General features: G+C 52.8%; 1 protein-coding gene across 1 annotated transcript in view; it reads left to right on the top strand.

Annotated features, from left to right (window-relative positions):
• The window catches only part of LOC114828456 (uncharacterized), a 57,221-nt gene that overhangs the window by 5,315 nt on the left and 30,335 nt on the right, over positions 1-21,571 (top strand). Inside the window, exons 2-7 of the mRNA XM_029112687.1 lie at positions 10,177-10,328; positions 10,907-11,024; positions 11,121-11,233; positions 11,969-12,135; positions 16,267-16,331; positions 18,245-18,369. Of these exons, the coding sequence (XP_028968520.1) occupies positions 10,177-10,328; positions 10,907-11,024; positions 11,121-11,233; positions 11,969-12,135; positions 16,267-16,331; positions 18,245-18,369 (740 nt within the window). The remainder of the gene's footprint in view (positions 1-10,176; positions 10,329-10,906; positions 11,025-11,120; positions 11,234-11,968; positions 12,136-16,266; positions 16,332-18,244; positions 18,370-21,571) is intronic.

Consider the following 21,571-nt stretch of genomic DNA (forward strand, 5'->3'; position numbering starts at 1 on the left):
CCCGGCTGAGCGCGCCAGTTAGACCCGGGCCCGGCGGAGAACGTCCGCGCGCGCGTATTTTTTTGCGTTCAAGAGAAGCGCAACGTGAGCTGATCAAACAAACTCCGCTCATCAGCGTCACCTGTTCCATCGAAGTCATCGAGCTCAAGCCATTGCGCGACAGACTTTGAGAATTCTTTGCAACATAAATTTCCCAGTGAGCAATGAGTCATGCATCCCCAGTGCGACTGAGTTTTCAAGCGAGGTGAACGCAGCTGTTCCGGAAGCTCCAGCGCCGGCATTCCGGAGAGCCCTCCGGAATTGTTTGAGGGATCGCTTCGAAGCCGCCGCGGCTGGCAACGTTGTCATCGTTGTTCCTGCGACCTACGTAGAGCGACTGCAGCCTCATCGAACGCAATGGAATAACGAGGAGAAATCATTGTAGTGGGGATCTACTGTGTGCGCCTCCTGCGATGGAAATAATCGGCGATGAGATTCCCCCGTTTCGTATCGGGCAACAGAGTTCAGCACGATCCTTGCAGAAGAAGCAATACCGGGTGAAGCGGGCGAACCGTCGGAACTGAAGCAACTGGGTGTCACAACAGAGTGATGAGTGTCGGATACCAAGAGCGTCGCTGTCGTTGTTGTATTACCGCTACAGGATAATGATCGGATTCGGTGGTCGGCAATAATCATGGCGCTGGCGCCCGCGCTAACCGGTGAGTTCCTAGGTGGGATGCGATAGAATTGGCTCTTGACAGGTCGCTCAGGAGAGGATTATTATTGGCATTGCTCTGATGTACTTACGACAAGCATGTCCGACTCTTCCGCAACTGGCACTTGTTGGGTATGACGCAGGCGACAACGACAACAACACCAACGACAACAACAACAACAGAGACCACGACCACAACAACATCGACAACAATCATTCGAGAAGTCCAAAAGCCTCGGCGCCACGGCGAGAGCTGTGGTTGCTGAGGAAAAGCTTCGATACAACACAGACCGAGTCACTCTGTTCCGTACAACAGAATCCGACAGAGACTGCGGACGAGAGCACACATTCCTCCAACTCAATTACGTTGCGACAGCACTTTCCGGCTTCTCCTTCCGCTAGGATTTGAGAGCTTTGACTCTTGCTAATAGTCGTCGTCGTCGTCGTGTTCTAATTATTTCATTACACGGTCAAAAGCACTCATTGTTATAGATCCGACGCGTTTAATTGAATGTTTTGACGTCCGTTTTCCGGCGATGGTAGCGAAGTGCTTATCAGGACACTCGGGAAGCCGAGTGCGTACAGCCGCGGCTCCTGGCAGAGAATTGGTAACCGGAGGTCCCGACCGCTATCTGAATAGTCTGCGTCCTTTTCTCCTGCTGTCCGACCTCTCCTTAGCTTCTTCCTCTTCGCTTCCGATCGTGGAAAATAAGCCTATGCGCAACAGGTCGATCGCGCGTTCGCTCCACTGTCGTAGTTCCAGTCAAAGAGACCGTAATGTGCTCCCGACGGTGGTCCACAGGTGGTCAAGCTAAGCCTCGGGTGAAGCTGCCTGGGTGGGTCTTCCCACCGTTTGATATCCGGCTGCTTCTTCTATTCATCGTGGGCTCAGTCGGTCTCGACTAGGGTCATTCATTCCTCGGTCACACCTTATGTACACGCCGCATCGGATCGCGCTGAGGGAATTCGACGAGCGGAACCCTCAACGATGCCAGGAGCCCGTGCATCTGATCGCTAATTCCCAGGATCCTTATGATGTAGACGGAACGGGCCGAGATTGGACACGCATCTTCGTTTCGCGTAAACTCCGCGAACCCGAGCCCCATTGGCTGGAAGCTGAGCTGACGTGAGTCTCGGAACGCCGTGCAAGTTTTACGGTGCGCAAAGCGTCAATTTACCGTCGAAGAGGCGTGTCCCAATTCAAAATTTTTCCGAAGGGCGTAACTAAGACAGCTCGGTAGCGAGCGAGCGAGCGAGCAAGCACCGCAAACAACTCTTAGCGAGCCAGCCGGCTTTTGTTCCCACACTGCCGCAGATCGTCCTTGAAGTATTCTCGCTCAAGATAGAATGGCCTCAAGACGCCTAGAGCTGACATGGGGAGCATTCGCAAACTTTTACGATTTCGCTGCGACTGCTCTTCTGTAGTTTTTCTAGCTTCGGCTACAGAGGAATAGAGGAGGGAATACGACGGACGTCAATCGGGAAAATGCTGAATTTTAAACCTTCATTCTATAGTTTGCCGTCTCCTCTGAGCTCCCTCTATGACCGTCTATGCGTCTTCCTCCATGTATGGTATGCGCCATCGCCGTCACCGTTAGACTACGACCATGACAAGCAAGCTCAAACAGCAAGCGATCCTCCGGATAATAAAACATTTGATGAAACGGCGTTGCGGCTGCCGGCGGCACGGGAATGTCATAATGCGTGTATATAGCAGTTGCTCCGCCACGCCGTTGCGGCAGTCGGGTTCCCGGTTATTCTTCCCGGTCGCGGATTTCGCACTTCCTGCCCGACTCGCAATCGGACAACCGGATGCGAGTTTCCTCCCATCACGAGGTTATATCCGTCGTGAGAATTCGCCCCGTCTGTTGCGTCTCTAATGCGGGAATAACGCTCTTCAAAGAGCCATCACGGCTCCGAGAGAGTCGTCTACCCGAGATCTCAGAAATTTGCGCCCGGGGAGCAGGATAGAACTCCGGAAAGCCTCTTAGCTTCCTCTCAAGCAACGTCCATGGTCGTCCGGACGAATCACAACACAGCGGTCGGAATTGCGTTAAGGATGTTAAGTTCGACCGGTCTCGAGAGAGCTTCGATTTCCGTCGTTTCCGCCGTAGACGTATGGGACGCGACTGAGATCTGTTGCGGTCTCGCCGAACCTGAGCGAGCTTCAGAATATCCAGATAAACGCCGAGAGGTCTATAAACCCTCCTCACGGTTGGCAACGTTCGTTCTCGCGTGAGGCACGAAGCTCGATTCGGTCGTCGCATCGCCACGATGCAGGCTGGATCAATTCTGCATGGACGTCATGAAAAATATATCATCTGAGCCGTAGGGGATACAGTGGCCACAGCCGCGTCGACGACAGCGGGTGGGACGTCAACTTCTTCTGTTCCCCCCTCTGTCGAGTAACCAGCGGAGTCGGCGAGCAACGACTCCTCTACATCAGCGACTTTCCGTCGTTGGTGGTGGCTGTGAGACACTCACATCGTACATAGACGGATCGCTGGCCTTGCGAGGCCCGTTTCGGCACAGCTCCTGCGGACCACGCGCGTGAACAATGCCCCACGTAATGCCTTTGTGTCTTTGGAAGAGCGCACAGCTCCGGCAGTCGGACGAAGTCGTGAATATCATAATAGTCGCAGCTGTTCACGTGTAGTTGGGGGTTTCCTCTGATAATCGATCTAGTGCTTCCATTTCCCCGTCCGTGAGAGACGACATGCCCCATGCCTGCGAAAAACAGCTTATCCGGGTGAACGAGGCGGAACCGCACAGGAATCGTGAACATTCCCCTTGTGAGGTATTATTTCGGCATTGAAAGGGTTTTTCGAAGCTCCCACGAAAGCTTTCCCGGTGTACATGGCCGTGAGAGTCTCGACTCATTTCTTCGTATTCGTACTAACGTGATTCGATCCGTTTATCCTCCGCTCTAATTGTCGATGAATCGGGATGCCACGAAATCCCGTGCGGAAATACTCGTCACCGACCACAGGAACTCCCGTCTACGAGCGATTATCCGATTTTGTCCGGAAAGAAGACGAATCCGGTTATTTGCCAGGATGTCGACGAGCTTCTCAAGGCTGCCCGGGAAGAGTTCTCCCGAGTGGCCTGGCATTCGACGGCGCGGCGTGCGAGGTCACGGCGGCGGACTTACGAAACCTATTCAGCGCAAGCGCGTTAAGCTCGTTCTGCATCGGCCTCAAGTCAAATAGCCCGAGAGAACTGCTTGTGTACATTGTACACAGACCGTATACATAACATACATAGGCGCTCGCTGTACTCATGGATCGAGTCTTGCATTTCTATTCTTGTGGATAGTGTCTACGAGGGGGTCGAGACAGTCGAGCTGACGAAGATTGACGCCGACGGACGTTCCCAGGGACTGTCGTCGTCGCCGCGACTGCTGTCGTTGAAGATCAGGTCCTGCGCACGCCGTACACAAGAGCGAAAGCTCCGAGAAGATCGCTGCTACCAGACTGTTACTCTTCAAATGATCTGCTTCCGTGATGACATGGAATGTCCTGTATATCCTGTCGTTGTTGAGCTTATTCTTGGCACGCTACTAGCTGGCTGGCTGGCTGGCTGGCTGGCTGGCTTGTTTGACTGCCAGCAGATGGTCAGTGAGCCCGGCACGTCGTTATCACAGCCTCGTATCAATGTTTTCATGCCCCCGAGCCTCGGAGGCAACGCACAAGCTTCGCTCCTGGATTATCTCCCGCCCTGGACGAGGGCCATGCTGTTGTTCGTGCGCAACAGAAAAAACCTCATGGGTCTCCTTGGAGTCATGGCCGAAACTTCCTGCTGCAAAGTAATTCGACTCCGGTCTCATGCCTGAATGCACCTGCGAAAGTCGTTGTCGCGGTTAACGACAATCGTTGCTACCGCATTCCCGGCTTGTCTCAGATTTAAAAGCTCCTTATAAACCACTTGAAGCTGTTTGCAGTCGTTCAAAGCAGGAGCGGAGCATCGATCGCTAGAGCCTGTCGCTAAATTCCTTTGCCTGTTATTTCTCTTCTTCTTCCGATCGTTCCCTCGGTCGTACGAACCTGCGCCCACAGTTCAGTGGTCCCTAGATCCGTCAGTCAGTCGGTCGGTCGGTCGCTTGCTTAGTTCCTTCTGGCTGTCGGAAACCCAGAACGCTACTCGAAGTTCGGTTCTCAATTCACGACTCGCAGCAGGGAGTGAGCCGGCGGGGGCGTTTTTCCTCAAGGAGGAACAATTACCATTAGGCTGAAAGTTCACGATGGATTTCTTGGGCTGTCGTTCAATAATTGTTTCTCGTTACCTTAAGGATTCCAATAATATCTGTCTTCCTGCTCTGATCTCTCACTGTCTCATCCGTTTAGTCTAGCAAGTGTCCCCGGCGAGTAGCGTTTCTCTACGCATCTTCCGCTTGGACAGGATTTCTCTCAGATCGGACGGTTTGAAATCCCGCGGAGGGAAGAGGAGTGAAAGGTGCCGTCAAGATGGCCTCAAGAGAGCCGAGCCGTCTCACGGAGTTTCATTGCCTCGCTGCATTAGCGATATTTAGCCCGACACAAAGTGGACGAATATTTATGATTAGTAATCTAGTTTTTATTGGAGAGATCGTCCTCCGCCGCTCACCTTGGCTCTATGAGTTTGGTTCCGTCGAAACGAAATTCCGCTTCCGCAAAACTGTGATTTATCGGGCTCGCTGCCCCACCTCCGCAGCCTTGAGTCCATCTCTGATTCCTCCATTGACACGTGGTTATTCGATCATTCATCAGACTCTTCTCCAATTTTGATTTTGATGTTCCCCAGCTGATTTTCCATTCCTCTAGCGGTCTCGGAAAGACTTCCCCTTTCTCTGTACTTCTGATGGAAGAGGGAAATTTCGAGCCTCCGGTCTGGGCAAGAATCGAATCCCTGCGGGAGATTTCGCGACCTTCAGAACCGTCGGAATCATCCACCTGGCATTGCCTCAGTCAGCTGAGTCCGTTCCATCGATCTAATTCGTTCGATAGAAATTTCTCTGGGCCGCCAATCCGAAATCATCGACCGATCCCTTCCAGACGACTATTCCTTTGTCTCCTGGAAGGCAGGTAGCAGATTTCCCTCCTCGACTGTCGCTCCGTTATCAAATTCCCGGGTGATCGACGTCGCGTGCCAGGGCCGTCGGAGAAAAACGCTTCCAGCGTTCCAAAAGCTCTGTTTTGCGAGCTCGGGTCGGGTTGCCGTTCTAATAGTGCTGGATGATTCTCATCTTCCATCGGCATCGTTTCAAATCGGCCTTCAGATATCAATTACTCGGCTATCGCGATTCCCTTCGCTCCGGGGACATTTCCCATCTCTGGAGTTTCAATCTCTTCCGAATCGATAAGCGAGAGTTGGGGAAACTCTCTCGAAAGTGATTAGTGCGAATGGGACGGGTGCCCTCTGAATGGCACAGTTCCGAATCGCTTTCCGTGGCCTTGCTGCAGATGCAAACGGAATCTCACTACAAGGCCAAGCGCTTCACTGTCTGACATTCTCCCGCTCTCGGTGCTTCTCTTCAGATGGAGATTCCAAGAGCCCCAGGCTTAAGGAGCTGAATGTTTTTCTGCTCGAGAGGTGTTTTGTCTGGAAGCTCAGGCCTATCAAACCTTTCTTGTTCCGCCTCTCTCGCTCAAATCTCCTCTGACGAATCCTTGCTCAGTCATAGGTCTCCCGGGCGAGTCCGGTTCTCCTGGAGAGTATTATCCTGCCTTTGAGCAACGATAAAGTCTGAAATGACGGCGGGAAAGAGCAGCTTCGTTCAACATTTTCGCCTCAATCGGGGATCTCATGCGAGCGGATCGAGCGGACCTTTAGAAGACTTCGTTTAATTCCCGGACGGAGGATAGCACGCTATGAATGAACAACAGTTCCCTCACTGAAGGCTTGATCTTTGCTATAACGGAGCGACGTGCAATGACCCGTTACCCAGGCCATGAATCACGCCGTACTCACCGAAACTCTGTTTTGCCGAAGCTCACGTCGTCTCTCGCTCCGCGACGAGTGAAGTCTGATCGATCGATCGATCCAGAGATCGATCCATCGACCGAGGGAGCGAAGGACGAGAGAAAGGCCGTCGTATATCAACACCAGCTTACTTCAAGGAACTCCAATCTGATAATATCACGAAGAACTCGAGAATGACCTCATGGTCGAGCTAGGCCTGACTTTCTGGAGCGTTCAATCGCTTCTAGATCCTTGCTCGGAGAGATCTCCCGGAGTAGAGCTGTCTTATGGCCGTCTTGTCCTGTTTTTGATTCTTTACTCAAGAAATTACGGAATACCTACGAGGCAGCGACACTCGCGGTGGATACTCTCCCACAGATTGCGTGGAAACGAAATCTCGAGGGGTCTTCGCATGGCTCCGTGTAGAATTTGCTCAAGGTTCACCACTCAACAACAGCGGATGTGTTTTGATTCGTTTCGCACAGAGATCCCGCGAGTGAGTCTGAACAATCAAGCCGATCGAGTACTTCGTCTCGTGTTTCCGGGGGGACCTTTGGAATTGCTTCGGAAAACATGCGTAATCTTTCGCACGGAGAGCACCATGTCAATAATGTCCTGCAGGGGATCGACAAAGCCCAGCGCGGCGCTCGAAACTCGGACACTGCGCTAAAGTGGAACAGGGACACCATATTGTTTTTGTTCGTCCCGATGGAAACGCAAACAGTACGCTGTCGCACAGGAATCGGCGAGCTCCGAATCGTTCTCCACAGTGCACTTCGTCCTCTATGAATTCTCGTGTGACCGAAGAGGCTGTCGGTGTTGATGATTGTTGAGACGCAACACAGGCGGCTCCAAATGCTCCAAACTTTCCCTCGGAGCTCACACTCCTGTTGAGTCTCGAAAGGGATGATTGTTTTGGAAGAAAAAGGTCAGGCTCTCTCAACTACGCCTCGATTCCCGCCTCACGAAATATTCGATCGGATTTCCGGAAAATACTTCTCTCCCCCCGGAACTGAGTGTTTAGATGCTCACCTATATGTCGGGCCTAGGGTCAAGCAGGCGCATTTCGAGCGTTACGTTCCCTCTCAATGAAATTTACTGAACCTTGTGGGTCTGGGGGTCCTAGGGGAAATCTCCACGCCCCTAGTCGTTGTCAAGCTCGCTGTGTCGGCGACAGCGCTGTGCTTGTCGGGCGGCATCGTGTTCCATCAGCCTCGACTACGACGCAAGATGCCTGGGACACCTGAGGCTGCGAGGTACAGCTGCGAGCCTACTGTTCGGAGAGTGGAATTGACCGCGACGGCAGCACGTCGGCTAACGATGTCACCTGAGGATTGACCCGAAGAATTTCACAAAACGCCGCGCTTTCCTGTCTTCTGAAGAATTTCGCTCGCTTATTCAGAATCTCAATAAAATTCTCTGGCATGAAGGAAGAGCTTCTGCCAGGGACGTCTTCCGCGACGGCGTTTGCTTGGTGGAAAGCGAGGAATCCTCGAGCACACGTTCCGCATGGGTCGCGCCGTCGCTCTTCGTTTCTCAAAGCCCGGATTCCGAAAATTCGGGTTGGGTCCGTGGTCGGCAAACAGGTCTGCAATCCCGATTGTCGGAATAAATACGATATTTCTCTCCAAGGGAAAACGAGAAGGAACGACTCGCAGCGTCGGACAGCTAACGAAAACGCCAGTACCTCGCGCAGATAAATCAAGCTCCCTCCAATGCGTTCGGCGGGTGGGGTTCCTCAATGGCGATGCATAAAATTCTGTCATGGGGACTAATAGGAGTATTCCAGTCGAGGCGGGCGGCTCCCTTTTTCTGGATGAGCATCATGACTGCAAGTGTCTCGTGAGTTTTCCCGACGACCTCCGAAGTCGGCGTCGTCGGTACAGGCTTGTTCACTGGGGAAAAAGATCAAGCGACCTTTGAACACATTCGGGCTGAGTAGAACTCTCGACGACAGGCCGCAAAGTTGGCTGCTGCTCTTGCTCGACTGCACGCCAAATCAAGCGACTCACAGTCTTGATTGCGAAGTAAATCCCCGCGTTCAGAGTTTTCTGTCTCCACGGAGGTAGTCGTTTTGACACCAGAGTGGTAGAAATCCTTTTTCGGCTTTCCTGCCGTAATGGCGGCTGGAAATGCACGAGCCCGCCTCCTGCTTGCGCGGCTAGCCTTCGACTTCTTCGCGAATCTTTCGACATTCGATCAATGGGAGTTACTTCCCCGGATATTCCAAGCATCGCGAGGAACTTTCTCGCTCGACTTCAATCCTTGTGTTTTTCATTTGACCGACGTCTGCTCCATCGATCCGTTTCGGTGACTCCGGAGCGACCGCTACGATATATGTACGTCGACTCGTAAGCATGGGAAGGCTCCTCAGCCCGAGGAATATATACATATTAGCGTAGCGGTGATCCGAATCGCTTGCTTTTGAGGGAATCTTCAATTTTTTATTCGTACCGAGTGTCCCAGAAGAAATTCCCTCTCGGCCGCTCCCCGACCCGAGAGAAAACGCGCCGAGACTACCTATATGTATTCCGACTACGTATTGACCGGTAGGGCAGAATGTTTCTGTTGACTCGATGGAGTTCGTTTGAGAAGAATTCTTCTCCGGATGCCGTCGTCTTATTGCGTTTCCGATGTTGGGCTTCAGAGCACGTAAAGAAAGGAATATTAAATAGTGGGGTCTCTTCTGAGAGCCCAGCTCGTCACGGGAATGGATGCAACTCGTTTATGCGAGGAACAAATGCAGACCGCATGATTCCCAAATCGCCCCGGCGAACAAACAAACAGGTAGCGTGTCATCGTTGGTTGGGTCCCGAGTTCGGTGCCACTCAGAAAAGAGTATATGTTCGCTTCCTCTTCCTTGACCTTTACCCGTACATACGTACCTGCGCTCAAACATACGAGCATGCATGCACAAACTCAGCGTGACCTGGAGAGCATGAGCCTTATCTCGGCAAGGCAGAGAGGCTACTCGCTTCCCACAAAACCCCCGCCCGCCGAGTAACAAAAGCCTATTTGTGCGGAAATCAAATTTGCAGAGCAAACGTTTCCCTGCTTCCGCAGCGCATGCACAGAATCGGAATAGGATTGCGAATGTGTTCATTTCGGATCGACTCCTCATGGGCCCTGTAGCCATAAGTGATTCAGGGTACAATGATGCCGCTCAAGTGAATAATCCATCTCGTTGAGATCAGCGGACCGGGGAATGGAGAATTCAAGCTCGAGGAGCGACCTAGTCGCTGAATTCAAACGCACGTCCGTTCGATATCAGCCTTTCGAACATGTTGAATTCCGAGAGAGCTCCTCGACGATTCAGTTCCGCGCAATCCTGCGAGCTAATCGGATGCAGAGCATGCGTGTTTGGTAATCACCACATGTGATGTACGAAGCCCAGTGAGGGGTCTCGGGGGGAGTTATTCCGATTACGATCACGGAAACACTCGGCAACGGATTCGAAATAAGACGCGGCGAAAAATTCTCGAACTCCTAATCGAAGTTACTGCTCAGCATCGAAAACTATAAACGTCCTATTTTTTCCTCCGCAGTGCTTTGCTGGCTCTTGGGGCTGTCCCGAGGGATACCTCCGGGGCGAACCTCGACGCCAGACGGAACTGGACCAAAATCATTCGACGTGGAGTCTTCCGATTTCTCAAGCATTCAACATTCCAGACTCGCCAACTGCTCAGATTTTCTACAGGTGGGTAGCGGAGCAGCGGGTAATTATTAACAGACAGCTACCGAGCGATTCAGGAACAGGGAAACAGTCTGATGTCCCAATAGCTGATACGGGCTCGGTGCTTGCGAAATTCGATCACGGGATGTAGACAAGCCCCAGATGACGGGCTTTGTACCGACAAATAATTCAGAGCTGAGCGATTCTGGCTCAAAGATCCGATCGGCGTTAGCTCCGGAGGCTTTTGGTCAGACCGACCAAGCTCCGAAGTTTGATCGACTCGGAGGCAGGGGGTGTCCGTAATGCATTCGACACACGTCTTGCTCCCGGACGAGACGTGATCCTTTTCAGATGAATTCACGAGGAAGGCTAGAGATATGCTCTGGTGTCCTGTGTTCGTTTCTCCCTTGGCATCGTCGGAGCAGAGTCTCTCTGAAGTTCCGAAGTTTTTGACCGTGATCCGCTTAGCGAGATAAAACTAGATTTTTTCTTGTCTGAATGAGCTAACTCGTTCGATATCGATGCTCGTGACCGCGTCGAGGTGAACGAAATGCGACTCGCATACTTCGCGAGGCGCCTAACTCTGTGTGTTCATTTTGTAGATTATACGGGGGCAACAGTTCCCCCTCAAAGTTGTCCGTTCGACCCAACAGCGGGTATCTCTCAGCCATGCGTTCCTCGATACCCAGTTGGGCATTCTGCCGGGCGCCACTTACACAGGTGAGCGAAAGACTGTTGGATTGCATTAGGAGCTTGATCTTCCAAGTTCGAAAAGCACTGCCCTTTCTAATCGCGATTTCGACTCGATTCCTCCAGTGAACCTTCCCAACTTGCCGATAGAAAGGTCATCGACACCAAGCGACGAAGCGAGATATATTTTCATCGAAGGAGAATCACCCAAAGACAACTTCAGCCATTTGCCTGCAAAAGTGAGTACCAGGGGTATTCATCAATTTTCCGCAGGTCGGGCGGGGGATTGAACCTCGGATGATGTTATCAACATCCGCAACGATCGCGGACTCGCAGCTGAACATCGAACTTCCTAGAGAGACGTCTGATTTTTTGCGATCCCCCTGCCCCTCCTCTCCCCCATCGGATTTCGTTCTACGCGGACAGTCACGACGTTTTCGTCGGCTGTCGCGAATGCTCCGGAGGCTCCGGGAGGAAACTGGCGGCCTTTTCTTCAGGGCGTTGAGTTGACGATCCAACAGCTCCGGAAGGGGTCTTTGTGTTACGTCCCGGAACGACTGACTGAGTCTCAGTTGGTTCATGGCCCGTCGCCGTGGAGCAGACCGCTCTATGGCCGAATCAAGTCTTTTATTTCTCGAATGATAATTTATTCATATATCGGATATAGGCGCCAAGATAGTGGGCCGTCGATCCTCGGCAGCATACAGAACTCGGCAATGAAGTTGCCCTGAAAAACTCTCTCGTAGACGAAGCGCGACCCGACTCAGAGAGTTTTGCGATCCGTCGGAGATTATTGTTCATGAACTGAGACGTTCCCCGATTGAATAGTCTCGTTGCTCGCTTGATGATCCCCCGATTCGTGAATATGAGCTCGCAGATCCCGCGTTTCTCTTTGAAGATGGAGGCCCGTCGCCCGCATGAAAGAAGTATCGCGCTTCATAAAATGCCCCAGTATAACGCAATGTGTTTTCTAGGTGACAAGACAATGTGGAGGACAAGGTGGTTATGTGATGGTTCTTCATGGCGGTGAGAAGCCTCACAACAACAATAACGACCTGAACGACGGACGTCTTACCGCTCATTGGACTCCTTATGTCGAATCCGACCGAGACAAACGGAGAGCAGAATCCATTATTCTTACGTAAGTTTCCTTGAGCTCTCTCAGCAACAACTTGATCTACCTCCAGAGTCTTCGGGCTATCGAGTCGATGATCGTTGGGCTTCCGTTCTGCGAGGTTACGTTCGAGTACTGGAAGCGTTCTCTTCAGTACCGCTCCGACCTGCGATCGACTTGCGGCGTCGGGATGCCAGTGACCTCTGTGTGATTGCCCCGAGGACGAAAGTCGGAATAGAATTATCCCATCAGAGAGTCTCCAACAGAGGGCATAGTTGCACTGCATGTGATTAATTCCCCGAGATCTCACCCATGCCTCTGTCCCGATCGGGGGAACAATCGGAGACATCATTCGTGAAGCGGACGAGCAGAGGAGGAATGATGGATTCATTATCACTCGCGATGCGTCTTTCCATCTGGGAAACTGCAGTATACTTCCGGAAGTGTTGCAGCGTTAAAGGGAGCAGGTCCTCGAGTGCGAGCCTCGGAAGTTTCGAGGGGAGCTCTCGCCTACGAAAGTGCCGGAGGAAAGTTTTCTCCGCGCTTAGCTGTTGCTCCTTGAATCCTTCGGGGGAAATACGGCGGCGCTGGCAGGATTCCCTGAGCGGGACTCTGCGGCCGCATTGCTCGGTCACTTCGGAATCGGAGGTGCGCGCTCTGAAGTCGGGAGCGCCACGAGGGAGGTCGGAAACGAGAATGAATTGAAGCGGAGACGTCGCAGTGAAGAGAGAGGAGTGGGAGCAGTGCAGGAGAGCGACGACGACGACGAGGAAGCCCGAGTGAGCGAATATTCGAAGGTTGAGAGCGTGTTCTGTTCCTGAAAATGCGACGGAATCCAGATATGAGGCTGCGAGCGTACCACAATCCTCGGCGAGGCTCGGCCGGTGTACGGGAATGAGCTGTGCCTGCTATCGATGGCGCCGGAGGGAGAGACGGGCCGTCATCTCTCTTGAAGCTTCGGGACTACATTGAGAGCGATCTGAAGAGTCCGTTCCATTCTCCAGCTCACTGACAACTTGCTCTTTTCCTCCGAGAATTTTTTCGGGACAGCTTTCGGAATTCCGCAGAGCTGTTGCCGTGACGGCGTTCGCTGCTCCCTTCGAGGGTCGAGACAGGGCGCGTAACGCATTTCCGGAATATTTGGATCGCTCGGAAATGCAGGACGGCCACGGACGCCACAAGGACTTCAAGGGCACTTTTCATGTGGGAATGAGCTCCCCGTTCACCCGCTCAGTGAGTCATCGGTCAGAGTGTGTTCATGCCGTCGCGGCTGGTACTCAACAAACTACGCGCGTCGCCGAGCTCCAGAAAGGAATCGTTTGCATAAGCTCTCGCCGAAACTGCCCGATCGAAGCGCACACAGTATCTGACCACGATGCGTCAACGACATAAGAATCCTTGCGTTCGCGGTCGTTAAATTCAACGCCGATCCCTGCTTGAGTATCGGCGCTCGGAGCCATGGAAATGTCTCGTTAAATATCTTGCTCGAGGCGAGAGCACCTCCGGGAGAGTTCTCCCGAACAGCGAGGACGACCATGTCAAACAAGACCTCGCCCGACACCGACCACACAGGCTCGCAGCGAGTGACCACAGCTGCTGAATATGACCCTGGAGACGATCCCGATGGATTCTCACTGTGCGGTTTTGTTCCGATGGACTCCGGTAGGCCGAGCGCCGCGCCGTTGTCCGAAGGAAAGGCCCGCGGAGAACATCGGCGCGCCAGGAATCCGACAGGGAAACACCGTGGGACGAGGCGACGGGGGACGTATCGGACGTTGCATCGATATAATTGGAAAACCTTTCTGTTCCGGCGCAATCGATCGTGGAGAAGGTACAAATCGTTGAAAGTTCCTGTCTTCGTTCCATAGTGAATGATTCGGGTGACGAAGGTCATGTTGGATGCGTCGCGCTCCATCGAATGGCTACCCTCCTCCAACGATAGCGAAATGGAAATGAAGATGTCATTTTCAACCCGTTAGACGGTCATTCGTTGCATCGGGAACCGAGCACTGTCCTTGAATCTGTCCGATCGGTCAGTTTCCGTCCCCAGAGGACCGAAGAATAGAAGAGCTCCGATACGGCCTTACGTGAGCATATTTAGAAGTCTCCGCACTTCGCGGTACACTTAGCAGAAACATATCCGAGGGCCGGAAGTAACGACAAAAGCTCCAACGTCCGACATCGAGATCGATATCTCCCGCTTGGAGTCAGAGCTCGATTCGACTTCGAATTTCTTCGCAAATCAGGAATCCATCCTTCCACCCGTTTTTCGCCAGAACGTGGTGAAAACAGGACCCCGCTCCATTTACATGTACCTGTTGAACTTCTCGCATTCCATAGAAATCGACATGGTTTGAATTCAGTCGATTTTGTCAGCAGAAATCTGCTGCAAACGCTTGTGACACTCCCCCACGACGACGAAAACGCTGAAACTCGCTGTCTCTCCTCATCCCGCGCGGGAAGCCCCGAAGAGAGCATCCGTCGGATTTTCGCACAAGAGTTCTCCAACTCGATATCCTGTGAATCAGATTTCCTGGGACAGCTGACAATCAGTTTGAATATTTGCCCGGGTGAAAGTGAAGCCCATTCTCGAGTCGGCGCCGATCTCAATATGCGGCGCCGACGTCGAGACAGCCGATCTCGCCCGATAGCATTTTGACAGCCGTCAAGTTACCCGCCTACATACGTAAAGTACACTTCCATCGAAGCTGCCGCAAATCTACGACAAGGACGACTCGAGCCTCCATTCGGACAACATCGACTTGGGAGAATGAGACCCATAATTGAAGCCTTGAGTATCCACCGCTCATGAGTGTTGCAATCGCTCCAGCGGCCCAAGGGCAGGGAACTCTTGTCTCGATTCATTCCACGCTCCAGCAAATCAGCATTCATTACCAGCTGTAGTTTTAATCGAACAAAGTGTCTCCGATCGTACGTGCTCCATCTGTTGATAGGAGACGTCTCCTGGAAAACAGGATGAAGACCTCAGCTTCGCTGCGAGCGGGCGTGATCTCACTGTCGAGCCCTTCGCGATCGAGCAATCACAGAGATGTCTCCCAGTCTCACGGCCCCAGGAGCAGCTCCGGAAATGTAGCACTCGGATTTTGAGGACCCTCCCCGGAGCGGGACAGCGGGAATCGATTCCTTCGCAAAAACGTGGCCAGTCGGAGCCGGACGGAGCTCGAAAGAATTCCAGCTCCGGATCAAGCGACTCAAACTCGATCAAAGTTCGTTCGCAGAATTCGGTTCGATGTTGGGCGCTGCTGCCATCATCGATCCCTGTCTCGCTAGTTTCACAGGCGAGCTGGATTCTGAGGCGTGCTTGTTCGCTCGGCAGGAATATTGAGAGACACTGCGTTACGAGCTCTTCGATAGATCTAGAGTTGAGACGCATTAGCTATGGGAGGAGGTGGTCGTCGATCGATTCCAGATGGAACTCCTGCAAGAAACAGCATCGAATTTTCGTCCAGCAACACTGTTTCTAATGAACAATCCGTTCGGATTCGTGGGCTCGAGAGCTATTGGAAACATGCGGATGTGCTGGCCGACAAAAGTCCGAATTTGTCACTGTTCGGGCAAAAAATATTTTCGAGAGTATTGATAGGGTTTTCCGATCTATTACGTCTTCTCTCCGAGCCTGATATTGAACTGCATAAGGTTCCGGGAGCCCGAGAGTTGGATGATGGATGAGGAATTTCCGCGAAACGGAGATGCGCACGCGTCTTATCTGAGCCGCGATGTGAGACTCCAGGTTTTTCCATGTCTACCTCACCGATCATGCGGGAAACGGGTAGGCTTCGAGTAGCTGCCTACTCTCCGAAAGGGCCAGCGAACCAGGCGGGTAAGCGGGCAAGCAAGCAAGCAAGCAGTCGAGTAGCTGTCTTGCCAAACTGCTCGGCGCAGAGGTAGGGAGCCCCGTGAAGAATCGGACACGCGGGCAGACAGGCAGCCGGCCGGCTCACTCGCCAACGGCTGGACGGACAGCCGGCCGGACAGCCAGACTAGGGTGCAGCTGAGGTCGGCGCGGCGTGCTGACTTACCACTCACCTGGATTACTGTATGACAGGTGTAAACACCGGCGCCCTCTACTTAGTCCTAAGCAAGGCCCAAAATAACAGCGATTAGCCCACTAAGAGCCAATGTCTCGCTCCTTTACAGAGTTGTCTACTCGCTCAATTGGAACACATTAGCAGCGGAAGAGCTCAGCATTCGAGTTAGATCAGGTAAATGAGTCCCACAGCCCGCTCCTGGAGAGGCCTTCCTGGGCTTGAATGTGTGTCCCCCGACTCTAAATGATTCAGCGTGCTTACATCCGACACATCCGCACCAATCCCGCGCAGAAGTCTCGAAATTCAAACTTGAGGATTTAGTTGAATCAACGAAGTCATAGGAAGACAGGCAGGGGAATGCTCGTAGCTAGCTTGAACACGGATGGGGTGCTCGGAGCGGGGACGGGAAGGTTTATAAGACGCACTTTCTATTTCGCGCACGCGGAGGAGAAAAAAAACCGACGGGGAAGCTCTCCGCTCGTGATTTTGGAGGGCTGCCAATGCGACATGGTTCAGACTTATTCTGCTTCATCTTTTACATTTCCTCGGTGGGCCAGGCTCCGCTGAAGAAGAGCAATTCAATCAACTAGAAGCAGCCTGCGAAGTGGCTGGACTTGCAACTTCAATCGGGGACGAGGGGGGGGAGCGGACCACATATGCACACAGATAAAGCATACATGAATACATTCACATATGCAGACATATGGTAAGAAGGTAGACTAGGCATAGCGGTAGCCCACTCCGGGATCATTCGTTCATGCCTCTCGTTCCCTACTTCCTCGGTCCACCTCATTCTTATCGGGTCCTTAGTCCTCTCTGCGCCTCATTTTTCTCTTGCCCTTCTCCCTCTGTGCGGCTCGATCCTCCTCTACTCATAGACATTCCATGGCCATGCGTCTAATCGCTCTCTGATTCTCATCCTCCTTTTATTCCCTCTCCCTCATACCCATCCCTGCATTTGATTCCTCTCCTACCCTCGGGTATCTGTGGACCTTATTCTTATCCGACTCTCGTTCAGGCCGTTTATTCCTCTCGGCCTACTTCCTCCTCCCTCTAGTCCTTCTTCGGGCCTCATTCCTATCTTGCTCCTATTCCTGCGGGCACCTTGTCCGCCTCCAAGATTCCTACATCTCCACCGAGCAATTTCGATGCTTCATCAATGCCCCTCCCTTATTTCTCTCTGCTTATTTTCCACTTCCCTTCTGAACCGCGGAACATGCTTGCGTCTTCTCCCCCCCCCGTTCCAGTACATCGTAGAGTCTCCTTAGAATCGGAGCCGATACTTTGAATCATGAGCGAGATATGGAACGGGGCGCCTCCTCAGAGAGAGCCGGAAGCCCATGGTGAGCATTGTTGCGACAAACCGTCAACGCTCCGGGAAACTGTCTCGTGAGCTCCGCCGTGATGAGATTTCGCTGTGTCCCTGCGCTTTCCCCTCATTCGGCCCTTGATGACCCTCCCCTCTCAGTCTCCCTCACCTCCCATACCTCTGTACCCCTCGTTCCTCTGCGTCTTTCATCCCCCTTCATACCTCGCTCTCCCCTTGTCCCAACCTTCCCTGCGACCAACTTTGACTGCGCCTGATTTTTCTGTTCCCCTTCAAGGACTCTGCGCGTCGTCTTCCTAACCGGATCTTTCCCGTTTCCACCTCATATTCACATCTCCCTCTCATTACTGAGTGCCACTCGGTACTCCATACGCCTAGTTCCTCTGTCCTGCTTATTCCTTCCGAATGAGGCGAATTCCTCTCGGCGCCATTTTACAATCTGCCCCTTATTCCTCTCTCATTCTCACCTGTATTCGATCGCTCCTAGCGTCTTAATCTTGCCAGACTCTTCATCGCCACGCTCCTCCCCTCAATATGAGCCCCGGAGTTCAGAATTCAATTCTTCTCTATATCATGCTTTTTTCGCACCGTGTGCGATATTTCTCTGCGCATATCATTCGACCGACCCCAAGGCTCCCCTGCATTCGATGTCCCGTGCTTCCACCGCCCTTTATCCATCTTCATTGACGATATTTCCGCGTGGTCCTTCTCCACGCAGTGTTCGGCGCGAACGTCTGACCTTGTTTGGATTTTATTCCAGGATGCCACCGACTTTTGGAATCGACCTATGCAGAACTAGCGAATTTGAATATGTTTGATTCTTGTGACGAGAATGACGTCCAACTAGTGTTTCAAGCCCCGCCTGGACATCGCCCCATCATTCAGGTGAGGTTTCCCGACTGCCCAACATTGGATTCGTCCAATCGTGAAGATCACTGATCGTCCTGTGCGCGCGTCCCCTCCATGTGGTCGAAGCCGATTGTCGCTCGGCGAGATAGATCGGGGCAGGATGCGATTGGAGCTCCACAGGCGTCCCAATTTCTACAAAATAGGAAAGCACTTATCCCCGGCATAGAAACAGAAACTACTACCGAGAGGCTCAACTGTCTCCTGGTTCACAACAGCGCCAGCCCCGCCTAGCGACTTGTCCTCCGGGCTTCGATCACCCACGGCCTAAGAGGAATTATTATTTGTCCTAGCATTCGCCCGACGAGGATCGGAGCGTTGCAAGTCGCCTCGGAGATCACCCCTTGCTCTACGAGAGGAGCGGGGTGCCGGGACAAGGTCGTCGGAGCCGATGCAGATCTTCAGATGGGGGACAAAAACGGTGCAGCTTCTCCTCTATCTTTTGGCGTCGTGCGTCGTGACCCGAAGTCTGCCGGAGTCGTGTCTTCCGGGACTCTCTGTGCTCTCGATATATCTCCTATCTGATGCGGCTTGCCAATACCGAATGGTCGACACCTTCACACAAACAGAAATCATTTCCAATGGCGGGGTTCAAGGGCAGCAGAAAAGCGTCAACAGATCCTGCACGCCGCGGAGATTAAGGGGTCAAGCTGACCAGAAGCTAGCCTAAAGGATCACAAGCTCCTCGCTCAAAGACTCGTCTGACAAGCGGAGAAGGCCAGCTGCGTGAGCGAGCGAGTCAATTCTATGAGGTACAAGCCGAACGTCCGGTTTGCGAGCAGTTCCTTCTATTTGTCTGCCCTTCCGGTCGCTTGTTCGCGCATCAATGAGTACGGAAAAATGCCGCGGGTCAGTCTAATAGGCTCTGTGATTGCAACGGTCGTCGACTTGTTTGCTATGCCGACAATGCCGACAGAGATTGCTCGGCAGATTCCCCCGTTGGCAAAGAACTCGAGCTGCGTGCGTGTCAGCAGATGCGTTTGTGTTCGTAATAGAGAGTCTCGGCTTCCATTCGGTCGAAAAGGGGCACGCTGGATATCTCTCTCATTTTTACTGCTGAACCTGGCGGAATTCGTCTCGCCGATCAAACTCCGTCCCGAAAGGCTGAGGGAGTGTTTCCCGAACTCGTGTTTCCCTGCCCGTCTCTTCCCGACCACGTCGTCCCGTGACCCATCGGGCATCCTGGGATATAGCCGGGAAGCTTCGATTGAACCGCGATCATCAATCGAGAGGAGGACGAGTCACTTGGCGCACACTGCACCGGTACAAAGTCTCGGCCTGAGAGTTTAGCCCCGACTGAATGAAACTCACGCTTTGATCCGGGGCGAGGACCGGCGGATGAGTTCCCACCCCTTCTTCCCCATATCCTGACCGACCGTCAGAGGATTATGGATTGTGACAGATTCGCTACCGACACCACCTCCCACAATTTATACATGCGGCGCGGCGGTGGAGACTTCGATGCAGGTTTTGGATACTCACGCGTAATTCAGCCGTAAGCGCAAAATCGTGTCCTCCGCCAGCCGGTAGATGAGTGCTATCCTTCGGCGCAACCGCGCCCGAGAACATCCAGAGGAAATTCTGTCGAAGATCACCGTCCGACTTGTTCGACATTCCGCCGACTCCGGTGCCTCAGGAGAGTGATCTCTACAAGAGTCGTGGCGCTGGCTCGTTCTTCGGATCCGTTGATTAATTATTATCAGTCATAGTGATCCGGGAAACGTACGATAGCTCTCGGGAAGCTGGAACCCGATGCCAAGCAGGCTGCCCGAATGAGTCTGCCCGCTCCAGATCTGAGATTCAGAGTACTCTGAATACGTAATGTTCGGGACTTACGGAAGGTTGCCACACGGAGAAATCTACTTATTAGGTGGATGGAATGAAAGGTGTGCCACTTGCTCTGCCGTACAGGGAACCCGCCATGCCTCTGTGAAACGTTCGGCGAACGTCTCGATTGAGTTTAAAATACGCCGGCGCTCTACGAACGAGGCTGTCTCTTCGTGAAGGGCTCATCAATAAGCAATCAATGCTGTCGTGACGATGACCTGTACATGTTGGCGACGGCGACAAAGGCAGAATCGCTATGCTCCGAAAGTATTCCTCCGGACATTGGCCTCATGTCGTTGGGGCCTGATCTCTCAGGAGAACACTGAGCATCGAGAATCAAGGCCCGGATCCTTATTCCTGGGGAACCTCTCTCCGTCGAATCATGACGGGGAGAAGCTGCCCCCTCCCCCCGGAGATTCGTGGCTCTGAGGGGATTACATCGATTGGATCGATCCACCCTCAGCAAGGGAATTTTCTTCGAAAAGGTCACTGAGTGGGATGTCCCCGCGATTTCGTTCTGCCATGTTGAGATGATTAGGCGAGATAATTAAGGAGGACTTTTGTCCTCTTGATTTGCGAGCATCCCTGATTGATTGAATATATAATAATCAATAATGAATAATCAATCTTCGATGTCTCATTTCCACGGGAAGCCTCCGTAGGATCGATTGCTGTGAGAAATAGGGAGCTCGTGCTCCCTCGTTCTTGATAGGTAGTTTAAGCCTATAATTGCCGGGCGTGACCGCGAGGCACGCGTCTACTGCTACCGAGTCGAGTCTGGCCCTTTTCACTGAGGATCTAGGACGCGAAGTCGACCAACTTTTTCCCGGTGTGAACATCCGTCGACTAGCGAGGATCCGTTCGCGTTCCGCCAACGAATCTTGTAGAACCCGAGCTCTCTTGTATCCCGACCAGGGAGTCATCCGACCAAGACGGAAGCTTTCCGAGCGGCGAACGTTCCCCCGCTGATTTTTACACTTGGGTGAAAAATTACTCCGCGTTTCGTTCGCCGGCTATCAGGGGGAGAACACTTAGCGAGCTCTGGAATTTATTCGGCGAGGAGGCAGACGAGCAAGGTCTCGGGCAAGCCGCACTTTCTAAACACCGAGAACTGACCGAGGACCAACCGGAGTATAGGGTACCAATGAAACTCCAACGAGTCTCGGGGAAAGGAGAGCTCATGCTCAAATCCGACAAGAGCCTCTCGTGGAACTATTCGAACCTCCCTCAGAATGATCATGACTGGGGAGGGGCAGCAAGAAACGGAATTTCCGGGCGTTTTCCGAAAACTTGCGGCGCGAGTCGTGGAGAACGATACGAGGGAGCGTAAGCATGTCCGATGCAGCGTTCCAAA

The sequence above is a fragment of the Galendromus occidentalis genome, unplaced genomic scaffold, assembly GCF_000255335.2.
Source record: "Galendromus occidentalis unplaced genomic scaffold, Mocc_1.1 scf7180000077524, whole genome shotgun sequence".
Classification (NCBI taxonomy): Eukaryota; Metazoa; Arthropoda; class Arachnida; order Mesostigmata; family Phytoseiidae; genus Galendromus; species Galendromus occidentalis.